The sequence below is a fragment of the Spodoptera frugiperda genome, chromosome 7 (genome assembly GCF_023101765.2).
Source record: "Spodoptera frugiperda isolate SF20-4 chromosome 7, AGI-APGP_CSIRO_Sfru_2.0, whole genome shotgun sequence".
Lineage (NCBI taxonomy): Eukaryota > Metazoa > Arthropoda > Insecta > Lepidoptera > Noctuidae > Spodoptera > Spodoptera frugiperda.
Window position 1 is genome coordinate 9,701,248 of NC_064218.1, and position 12,799 is coordinate 9,714,046.

Sequence of the window (12,799 nt, forward strand, 5' to 3'; positions counted from 1 at the left end):
TATTTAAGGGACTTTCAACCTTTAACATAAAACAATAAAATTGGAAATCAAGTAAAGGTAACTTGATAAATAAGGGTACTTTTATATGCTGTAGCTGTAACTACCTAGTATTTATTTGCTTAGCTCTACTCTCAGGAGTGACATCGTCTTTGAAAAGTAAATTGTTTTGTCTGTGAGCGGTGGAGCGAAGGTAATGGCGGGAAACGAACCTATTTCTAGTCTAGACTTTAAATAGGTCTCTGTGATTCGACTGCAAGTATGTATGTTGTGTTTCGGCAAGTAAGAAAGATTTGTTTTAGATTCGCTGTCTCGATTGTTGAGTTACTATTGTTTTCTACGATTTTTCAACTAGAAAAGTTACAATCATCTCATTGTCTGTATATTTTTGATAAATAAAATGCACTGTCTTTTGATTCGTCGTTCGATACAAGTGCTAATATATCTATGGTTCCAGTGTCTAAGGTCAGCTCAGTAAAACTTTGTTCATTTCAACAATGCCTACATTTGAAAGTGACGACGGAGGATTTTGAAAATGTTAGCATCTCAGATTCTTGGTTAGATTCGTCTATAACTAAAGCTCCTGATTTAGTGTAACAAACAACTAAAGATGTTTATACTATGTCCAAACCTATGTCCATTGCCTATGGTATTAAGTCCGCCAATTTCACAGAGTATGTTCAATAAAGTTTTAAATATAAATAATGACAACTGACTACAATAATCCACCGATCGTACAACAACTAACAACTATTACCAGTTGTCATACGAAGATACAAACGACTATTTTTGAAATTAACATCACAGAACACACATAGAACGAAAATATAAATCCAGATAGGGTTCTGTTCAGGAAATTGAAGCGACCAGTGGAGTAGTGCAACAGTTCAGTTTGATTTACAGAGAACGGCCGCGGCCATTGGATTACATCGCTCAGTTGGTTTATGCGAAAAAGGTAGATAATTCTTACACGTAGTCCAGATTTTTTTATGGGATAAGGGGACAACCGAGCAGATTGTTCACCTGATGGTGAGAAATCAAAACTTTCACAGAGAAATTGGTAGGCCATGGCATCACTCCGGTCAAGCCGGCCCAATCGTGCCGAAGCACCCTACACTTAATCTCTCCTACACTTAATGTTACCGAGACATCAAGACGATATCAAATTTGATAACATCTCTCGATAATAATCTTGGTTTCTGATACCCTTTACATTAAAATCAGTTTGATATTCATTACGTGTTTTGTATGTAATGGACTCGAGGCTGTCTATACTTGAAAGACAATGGAAAATTTTGCTTCCAAATATTCTTCAAGACAAAAGGATATATAATGAATGTTTGGGCCTATCTTTATTGGCCATATAAAGCCGGCACATTGTTTTGTAATGTTGTCCCTTTTGTATCAGAAACCAAATAAATCTGAAACTAAAGAAAATCTTGTTATAAAGGTTTGGTTATATTCTAAAATGTGTTGCTACTGGTGGAAAAGGTCACACCAGATTGGATTGGATAAGAACTAGACTTTTTTTGGAATTGGGGGCAAACGAGCGGTTGGGTCACCTGATGGCGATCAGTGCCGCCGAGTGTTGCGGGTGGTCCAACCCGCAACACCGGGAGAGACACCGTAGAGTCACAGGTGCCTTGCCGGCCTTTTAAAAAGGAATACGTATTTTAGTTTTCTCACAAGTACAAGAAATGCTGATTAAAATTTAACAATGTCAAACATTTTCAAATGTTACAGGATATGAGCCAAGACCACTCAAAGGTCGCCTAATGAAAAGTGGTTAGCGCTGGATAACCCACAGTAGTACCAGAGGAACTATAACATGTCGGCTTTTTGGGGATTACGGTGAATTTAATAAGTTTGTCTAGTAAAATATACATACTAGAAGACCACAACCCAGTTTACTGTTTAAAGCTAAATCTTTTATGAAGCGCCTGTTAAATATTACTGAGCCATAAGTAGTTGGGAGGCAACTGAAATTCTGCTCCATAAATAACAGCAGGCGCTTCAGCTAACGCTTTGCGGCACAATTTACATGTGTGCAGTAACGCTTGGGGATTTTGTAACACGAAACAACATTTTGGGAAAGCTGCATTAGAAATTGAAATACCTAATGTCACCTGACTATGGCAAATATTGCTTTTCATAAACCAGTTATTGAAAATAAAACATCGTGTGACAAAAAGAAAAAATATATAAAAAAAATTTGAAAAACGCTGCGCGCCCCATAATTCCAGACCACCACAAATGGGGCCCAGTAGGACGGATGATCCGGAGCTGCAGATAACGTAACAGGTTACCGGGGCTCCGGCTCAAAGTAGAAGAAGGAACGGAGTGGTTTTTAGTCAGTAAGAGTCTGCCATGTCATAATCATACGCAAACATACATACATACAGATCCAACTGCGAACCTCCTTTTATTACAGTCGGTAAAAAAGATCAAGCCTTTTCATCAAGCCAAAGCCTAACAGTTGCATTCATTCCGCACCTACATTATTCCATTCCACCACTACAAACGAACTGCTACTAGAGTCAAAAGGATTTAGAATCCCATTAGCGAATCCTAGCAATCGGATTAGGAAGAACAGTTAGAACAACGACCGGTACACTCGTGAAGAGAACTGTGTTCAATTTGCCTGGCGAAAGCCAGACTCTCCCCTTTTGTTTTTAACTGTACCTGCAGCAATCTGCAACGCGAACTTAATTTAAAAAACTATTTGCTAGAAAAACTGTGTTCTCGAAGTTGGGATTGCTTTTCGGTTGTACGTAGGTAATTGTATTTAGATGTACCTATTTAATGGAAAGTGTTTCTCGATTGGTTAGTTTGGCTATTTAGCAGGACTTAGATCTTAGATGAATCAGGTATTTACTAAAACATTAGATGTTTTTGAATTTTGGCTACAATAAGTGGGTTCTTAATTTGTTAAGTAGGCTTGAATGTCTGGATCTATTTCTAGAAATAATTCTTCTCTTGCAAAAGGGATCGCAAAACGAATTAGCTGACAAAAAGGTAAAAGTTCTCAATTTGACAGCGTAGGTAACTACATAGGTGCGCTAGTCACATTAAAAACGAAAACCAAATTCTATTCTGAAAAATAAACATATTTCAAGAATGTGTGTTAAGTATACAAATACATATAATTACAAATTAATTTATGTTATAAGATTTTAACAATATCCCAAACTTTTACACCTACTGTTGTCTCTCTGCATCACCCTAAGGTTGACTGTTAGAGAATACCAAATTGGCATTTAATCCACCATTGTTTAAAGTTTAAACGTACAAAAAGTATAAACTAAAATAAAAATAAATAACCTAGTAACAAAGCACGCGAACGCGACTGAAGAAAAACTAAAAAAACTAAAAAACCCGACTGCGTTTCATTAATAATATGAAAATGAAAAAAACCCTAAAACAAGAAAGTCATCGTAAAATTAAAGCAGTCGGGACCCATCCCAAATATGAAGACTTAGTGAGTGCACTTGCTGTCTAGAATGGGTCCCGACTGCTTTAATTTACGATGACTCTCTTGTTTTAGGGTTTTTTCATTCTCATATTATGAAGAAACGCAGTCGGATTTTTTAGTTTTTTAAATTACCTTATTTTATTTTACTTTTAGTTTTATTATTTTTATATTTTGATAATTATAAGTATCTAGTGTCATTCTCACAGTAAATATGAATCAAACGACCCCTATCAAGCTGAAATCCATCGACTGGTTCAGGCTAGAGAGTGAACAATATTCGAAATTGGCGCCAAAAATCCGCCATTTTATTTTTTCACCATTTTGATATATCCAGCGTCACTCTCACAGTAAATACGAATATAATGACCCCTATCAAGCTGAAATCCATCGAGTCGTTTAGGCTAGAGAGTGAGCAATATTCGAATTTAAAATACCGCCATTTTGTTTTTTTTATTATTTTGATATATCCAGTGTCACTCTCACAGTAAATACGAATCCAACGACACCTCTCAAGCCAAAATCCATCAAGCCGTTTAGGCTGTAGAGCGTGCCAAACAATTATACATACATACATACATACATACATACTTACATACATACATACTCTCGAAAAACATAACCCTCCTTCTGGCGCAGTCGGGTAACAATTCAACAGTTTCAAATAGGTACAACTCCGTACAATACTACGAAAAGTTTCCCGACAAAATGGAACAGCCCAACGTGAACATAGAACATTATCTTCTGAAATGTAAACAAAAGCCTCCCCAGAGATTATACTGAGCTCAAAACTTGAGTAACGATTCCCTTGAGATCCAAATGCTATAAGGAAAAGGAAGGAAACATATAATCTTTGGAATTATAAGAAAAGACCTGCTTTGAACCCTTGTCGTTACTTTATGAATGAGGATTTTTTGGAGTCGGTTTTTAGTAGAAAGAAAATAGGTCTTTACTCGCGGTTTTGTTCAAAAGTAGCCAGTGACCGTCTTCACAATTTAATGTAATTCACTGTGCCCTATAGGTAATATTAGTTCAGAGGTTTTGTGATGTGACTATGAAAAGGGTAAAAACATTTTTCCATTTTAGGTAGGAAGATTGGGTAATTTTAATCACACAATAAGTGTAAAGGCGTGATATGTATATGATTTAAGGACTATGATGTACTCTACTACTTCTAACTTAAGAGCCACAAGGGTCCAGGCCATATATGTCGAGGCAAAAATATGAGACAAGCCCGCCACATACATACATCACCGCTGCAACTCCTGTAAGCCAGGATCTACAGTAAATACAACCATGAAAACACCTGAACACTAAAATCTGTCGCGTCCCAGGGACATGAATGACTGTCTTGGATCCGCCAACAAAATAAACCAGAAAATATTGTTAGAGGCGAAGAAAAGAAAATTATAGTTTCCACGTGTCATGGCAGCGTAGTTTCTTTCCCATATGTTTTCTATAACATATTTGTCCGTTTCGTCATCGCGACGCAATGCAGCGCAACGGACAAGTGGGCACAGAGCCTAAGTTAACAGAACATATAACTAAAATTGCAGTTATTTCACTCGACAATAAAGCAGGGAACACATGATTCTAACACATCGGAACATCATCTAGAAATATCAAAGAGCATCCATCAATCACAAAGCATCATAAAAGCAAGTTTATTGCTTACGACCACTTCACTATTATCTCTTTATGGTGCCATTATTGTGCCATTATTACCCCACTTATTTCAATAATGCTCGTCGACAAACAACTAAGTATGTTAATTCTATTTGCGGAGAACGAGAGGTCCATACGCTATTCTTATTCGATCCGCTTCAATGAAGGATTGAGGATTCGATTATGGTAACCAAACTGAATAAAAAATTGCTATATTTGTTACTAGATTCTGCCTGTGGCTTCGGCCGCGTTTTGGGGGATAAAAAGTATCCTATCACCCTAATCAGATCATACCCTGTCTGTATACGAAAAATTCATCAAAATCCGTTTAGTAATTTCAGCGTGATTGACGGAAAAACAAATAAAAGTTTCACGTTTATAATATTAATGTGATGTGATAATGCGATTAACTATTACAGGTTACGAGTATTCAGGTATTTTTAATTAGCAGAATTAAGAAATATTAGAAACTGGTGCATGGTCTTTGCAAGACATTTGTCGCTTTTCTTTACTCAAAACATTATTTCGCAACTTCCAACAATATAGAAGAAATTCCCTGATATCTTGTCTATATAAGGTAAAGTTATAAGTTATGCTTTTTCCTTTTACCTGCAAACCTGGACGCTACAAAGGTATTTAAAGGATTAATTGCCAGACTCCACTCATTCCGGAACATTTTAATTACCTCATAACTCGACAGATATTTCTCTATGCTGTTTTCTTGCAAAACTAGGAACTTGGAATAACGTAAAGTCAGGTTTAACCCGTACCGGGTAGAGGAGGCAGGTACTATTTATGACTGCTATGCCATGTTAAATGCTAGCTTTAAATTAATAAAGGAGATAGATACTCTTTTATACATGCTTGGGCTCAAATTGTACATGATCATCATCATTCATTTCTGTTTTATTGATACCGTAGAATTACACCAAAACCATGGCATTTCTTAAAATGCTTTATTCGTCGTCTAATGGTTAGCGATGCAACCCTGCGTAAGGCGCATGGGGTTCCGCGCGTGGCTCAAAGAGCCATCAAACCATTACAGAAGGGGCCCAGTAGGGCTGATGTCTGATCCGGAGCTGTGGACTATCTAGTGGGTTTACCTGGGCTCCGGCTCGAAGGGCAGGAGTAGGAACGGGGTGGTTTTTAGTTAGTAAACTTTGACACTTCTCGCCTCGCCCAAGGCGGAAGAAGACATTGGATGATTTTCGAAAAAATGGTTAGCAATGAGCGCCACACATGGACTGATCTCATACGATAGGTACTAGCTTTTTAAGAAGGAACAAACTGACTTTTTCATATATTATCTACCTTTACGACATTATATTCCACACTATAGTATACGTAAACAGAGATATAAAAACAACAATGTAGTAATATCCTGCATGACCCACTTCTTAACGTTTTCCACTCCTGATAGAAATAACTAATAAATCAGAACCAGGCATGTTTGTTTGTTTTATACGAGCATTTCTCTGAAACCTGCCGTGATTGGTGATTGTGACTCATGATCAATAATGTTGCTCTTTACTGGAAATCGAACCCCGATTGATTTGGAGTAGTTTGTTGTTGATTTATGTGATAAGTAATGTGGTTGATGGACCTTAATAGCAGTTGAGTTCAACGCGTACTATTGCCACTGGTTGAATGAAAAACGACAAGGAAACCTGTCTGATAGACCCAGCATATTTTTTTAAATTTTAATTCCCTTCCCTTAGTTTTATCGACTCTTACGATACCCACGGAAAGAGTAGGGGTGGAAAAACAAAACGTATTCTACTCTACTGTTACCAAACAGCACAGAAAGAAACTGAATAACCTCTAAAAGACAATTTTTACTGGATACATATTAAAAAACAACATGGGCTACAACAGTGCTCTTTTACAGGTTAAAATTATTATGAATAATAAATCTAGATGAGGTAAGAGCTAATAAATAAAATAACCAAAATAAACGAAGACTTGCTTGAATGACAAGGAATAACTAAAAATCAGTACTTATATTAGGAAAGTGTAAACAAAGCGAGATGAAATCTGTCGGGAGTGACACAGCTGAGAGGAGGCGTTACGTGCGGTAATCTGCAGCCACGCTAGAACCAATCTCACGAGTACAGATGGCAGACACGATTGGAGATGTGACAACTGGCAATTTTCTGGGAAATGCTGCAAGATATTGAATGTTAGTTTGAGCTTTGTACTGTATGACGTTGGGTGCTTATTGCAATATAGTCAAATGTAGTTTTTAAATGGTAAGTTACTCCTGTAAGGTCTTGGCAAAATATTAACATCAGAATTTATGCATTTTTCAGTTTAGTTTGCTATCCAGATACATGGATAACATAATGTTTATGATTGCTAAAAGTTAAATTATTTTTAGAACAATTTCAAGAATCGTAGTGCCACTGCCACGCGCTTGTTGTATTTTTTATACTTAACAGGATGGCGCTTGGCCACCATCTCGCCTGGTGGTAAGTGATGATTATTTTACAAGCAATGAAGGGATTGGACTTTGTTCTTAGTGTTACACGTAAACTACGTGCAAAAGAAGTTTCATGAGTCTTAAGTTTATCTTTAACTAGATTCATTATGTATTATCCCTAAATATCCCTTCTTTAGAAATCTTTAACCTTGCATGTTGTCGGTACGAACAAATGGCTAGGATGAGCCGCAGCTAACATCGTGACACGCGCGCTACTAGCGACCTCTGCAATCTCCGGACTCAGCTTCAGCTAATGCTTTGTAGAAAGAACGGTAACGTGTTCACGTTGTAGCATTAATTGCTTCTAAGTTTGTATCTTTTGATGTGCTTTTAATAGAAAGTATTTGTTGTAGCGATTTCTACAGAGATGAAAGCTAAAGTATTTAATGTAGTGGTAGCGAATTTATTAAATTTTTGTGTGGGATAGGTTACAGAGACTTTTACGAGAGCTTGCATTACATGACAAAATAAAGTTTTTCAATATGCATACTAGTCAAAAATATTTTAACAAAGGTTTTTTTGGCAGGGTTAAGGATCTTACTATCACAAATATTTTAAGGAACATGCGATGCGATGCCTGCGATGGCTAGTCGCAGGTTTAATACATACCCAAACGCATTCCCGATGGCTATTTCTAGATTTTTTTATCAATGAAATCAAAATCTATATATTTTTTTTATAATCACGTGATTTTCATTAATTAATTGACTAATTCCTTCTACTCCTACCAATTTATTTCCAATTGCTACCTCATACCTCTCTCCCTCTTTAAACTATGTACCTTCAAACTCATCTACCTCGCTTCTACAATGTCTCGGCTAGTTGTCAAGCTCGTTCTATCCGCCAATATTTGCAGTAGGTGTCACGTCTAGCGCTACCCCCGACATTACCTACTCCTGTTAACCCGACTTTACCCAAGAGCAGCTTCACTTAATCGTTTACCCCAAGTTTACTGTGTGCAACTAGCATAGTAAAACCAACTTTGTTGCTGTCACCTTAGGTTTTATTTTACAACTTCTATCCTGTGGCTTGGATTTGGTTTGCTTGCTTGTGTCTTGATGCCTTGGGGTAATTTGAAGTAGCACATGAGATGTTTATGTTTAACAGTTTTAAAGATCCTTGAGTAGTTAAAACTAATTGCCGCACTCAGAGACATTTAATGATTACCTAAACTATTCCCTATTTAGAAACGATTTTGTATTGAAAACAACTACTAAGGATTGGCTTAAGTAATCATGAGATGACTCTGAGTATCTACAATGAAGTTGCGCTAAAGCAGTCACCGGCGACCGCTTGGGTACAGACAATTAGTAAAGTACACAACATTTACCCACCCCTTTTCTTTTCATGGGCGATATTCTTGCCTCAAATTCTAGCCTAAAGGGCAACAGCACTTTATGATAAACTTAAACTTTTAAACTGCATTCTCTAACCGCCTCGCAAAGCAAAGAAATGAGGGAAAACCTCTTTTTATTGAAGAGGCCCACAGTTCAGCAACAAACTGTCACGGGCTGTTTATAATGATTAGGAACCACAAAACAAGGACCTCAAGACCACAAGAATACAATATTATTATACAATAATAATACTATTATAAGATAAATAGGTTTCTGGCGTCGATCCCAAAATGGTTGGGTTAACAGCAACCACAACTAAACCACGAATACTGAGATAAATCAAATAGATGTAAACAGTTTCAATGATGTATTGCTTCGAATAAGCATCGGAATTTATCCATAGTTACAGTTTTATGTATACAAACTATATTTACGAGTGGATTTAGTTTAGGTGACCAATATAACATGTTGTGTACGAGGTAACTTGCTTTTAAGAGTAAATAAATTTAATTTAGGGAGTTAAATGTTTAAATCGGGCTTCAAAAATAAGTATGTTCTTAGTATCTTTGTGCGTGATTATCTTGCGTTTGACTGAACCAATTTTGAGGCGGTTTTCAGCATGGCCTTTTTCAGACTTGGGTGAAGGTTATAGGAATATTAACTACCTAACCTTGAAAATCGAGGAGGCGGTAAATAAAACAGATAGCGGTTCCCTATTTAGAAAAATAAAATTCACTTCAATAATATACTAAAAAAAATACCTAACCACTTTTTTTCAGCAAATAAATAAACCGACTAACGAACGCAGCGAAAGATACAATAAAAAAATATAATAATTCAATTTTTACTTCAAAATATATTTTATGTTTGTTTGTTTGTACATAAAATTCAAAATAAAAATGTTAAATTGTTGCGTACAGAATAAACAATTACGCCAGAGTAATGGACGGGCTATGTATAATTAAAACAATAATGGCTAGAAGAACAATTAACAATTTTAGAGTACTGTTTGCCTTTCTTTAATAATATATAATTATTTTGTGACCGGGACAATTATTATACAAACTGAGCGATTTAAATTTTTATGCTTTATTTTGTTTAAAAATGTAGACAGGGATGGCTTATTTGTACCTCATACCTCATGGAGCAAACGCATATGACTTAATTTAAACTACATATTTGTTATCATCGTGGCTGACAATGTACGAAAAATGAGTGAAATTCGGGCTTATTTCGCTCATTTTTTGTAATACTTTAGCCAAAAAGTACATTATTCTCTTTGAGCTAATTTGAGCACTCTTTACAAATACGGCATTGCAAGTTGCAACAGCCGCGCCGCATATTCGTAATATTCTTACAACATTACAGCTCTTCTGTGGTCAAGGTATATGGAGCTGTTCACACAGAATTTAATACTTGATTTATTTAATTAGTTATTTTGTTTGAAAAAAATATTTTCTCAGTTTTCATTGTAGGTACCTGATAAACTTTGTTAAACGCTTCAAAAAATTTTTACTCCAACCTCGGACCCTAAAAAATGATTTACTCAGTGGTGTCAATTCGACCCCTAAACACAGTTCAATCGGTGGTTCACCCCCGGGAGAGTGGATTTTTATACAACAGACAGGTAAACCTAGTCCACATTCAGCCCCTAGCTTGAAAAATAAATTTTGGTACAGTCGACTACAAAACTTACTTAATACAAAAATAGTACGTTCCACATTACCTTACAATACACATTGCTGAAATTCACCGGCTCCTTTAAAATCGGTTCCAAAATATATTGAAGCATTTTAAAACACAATTCAACACATGAATCCAAAAAATACAACATTAGAATTATTCACATTTTTCCACGACGATGACGTCATAGTGTTATTTTACTTTTTAAAGGTAGATGCGGCATCTTGGTCTGGTGCCGCGCACTGACTAAAGAAGGGGGATTTAACCTATTTTAAAATTCAGTGGTAAAATTCCCGTTGATTGGGTAAAAGGTGAGCAAACTTCACCTAAATATTTACTTTTGTTCAAGGTACAGACACGCGCGGATGTTTCTGATAGACATTCCTAGTTTTATAGCGTTTTGTGAATGGTAGTGGTTCGATATACTGATTGAGTAACGCAGGACTGATGCAACAATTACTTATTGATGAAAAATCGAAGTTAAATATAGAAAATATTACAATAATATTATGTATAGCTTTTGCCCGCGACTTCGTTCGCGTGGAATAGTGACTTCCGGCAAATTTTTGGTTTTAACCACATAGTTCCCGATTTCGCGGGATCTCTTCAAAAATGAGATGTGGAAGATATTCCAGGGAACTCTTCAAAAATCAACATAATGAGCTCTGCGTTTGAATTTAATAGATGTATACTCACTTAGGGCATTGAAAAAATAGTTTAAAAACGGACTTTAACTAAAGAAATATTATAATCTTTCCGAACTTAAGATGAAAACTAACTTAAAACTAAAGAAAGCTACGAATTACGAATTTATAACAATTAAAAAATAAATTATATTAGAACCTATCCTTTATGCTATAATAACCAAGCTTAAACTAAATAATTTAAAAGAAACGACTTAAATCTAATCTAATTAATTTATAAATTAGACTTACAATTTTATTAAAAAAACTAACTACAGTAACTACTAATAATCGATATCAAACTAAACCTACGTTAAAAAGTTTAACCAGAAAACCAGGAAAACCCAACAAATAAACTTATTAATTGACAAATACAACGAAACCAATTTAGAATATACGAAACAGCAGGACCACTACAGACAAATAATCATACGACTGATAATACACATTTTCTACAATAGTACCGAAGCGCTCGGCCGATACCCAACCAAATAATTGTAACAAAACCATAGCGCAATCTATTTCGATCCCAACGCCATCTATCGAGGATAAAGACAACTTGGATTATTTATTTATACTCCGTTCGGGCATTTTCTTTGTACTAAAAGTTTAATTATATTGATATAATTTTTTTCATACCTTTTTACTATTTGTTAACTTTTTTCGATGAATTAAAACAATAACATGAACCGAAGTCGTGTAACGATCGACATAGAATTATCTATACTCCGTTAGAGCGTTTTCTTTGTACTAAAAGTTGTATTATGTTATATTTTTCATTGCTTTTTACTATTTTGTAAAAACAAATTTCCAATGAATTAAAACAATAACATGAACTGAACAATTGTAATTACACCATTGCGCGATCAACGCCATCTATCTACGGAGTATAGGAACAGCCCGACATGGATGGCGCTGTATGTCCGGAATAAATTTATTTCTTATTTTTATTTTTATTTTTATTTTATTTTTATTTTTATTTTTATTTTATTTTTATTTTATTTTTATTTTATTTTTATTTTTATTTTTATTTTTATTTTATTTTTATTTTATTTTTATTTTATTTTTATTTTATTTTTATTTTATTTTTATTTTATTTTTATTTTATTTTTATTTTATTTTTATTTTATTTTTATTTTATTTTTATTTTATTTTTATTTTATTTTTATTTTATTTTTATTTTATTTTTATTTTATTTTTATTTTATTTTTATTTTATTTTTATTTTATTTTATTTTTATTTTATTTTTATTTTATTTTTATTTTATTTTTATTTTATTTTTATTTTATTTTTATTTTATTTTTATTTTATTTTTATTTTATTTTTATTTTATTTTTATTTTATTTTTATTTTTATTTTATTTTTATTTTATTTTTATTTTATTTTTATTTTATTTTTATTTTAGTTTTATTTTATTTTTATTTTATTTTTTGATTTTTGAAATAAAAATATATCTATGTCCTTTCTAAGGTTCTAAACTATATCT

General features: G+C 34.3%; 1 protein-coding gene across 25 annotated transcripts in view; it reads right to left on the minus strand.

Annotated features, from left to right (window-relative positions):
• Positions 1–12,799, minus strand: part of LOC118265767 (transient receptor potential cation channel trpm) — a 241,420-nt gene that overhangs the window by 174,853 nt on the left and 53,768 nt on the right. The window contains exon 1 of one of the 25 annotated variants that reach the window (XM_050695159.1): positions 10,674–10,827. The exons of the other annotated variants lie outside the window; for them this stretch is intronic. Within the exon in view, the coding sequence (XP_050551116.1) occupies positions 10,674–10,781 (108 nt within the window). The 5' untranslated portion in view covers positions 10,782–10,827. Of the gene's footprint in view, positions 1–10,673; positions 10,828–12,799 lie in introns of those variants that run through there. 25 annotated transcript variants of the gene reach the window in all.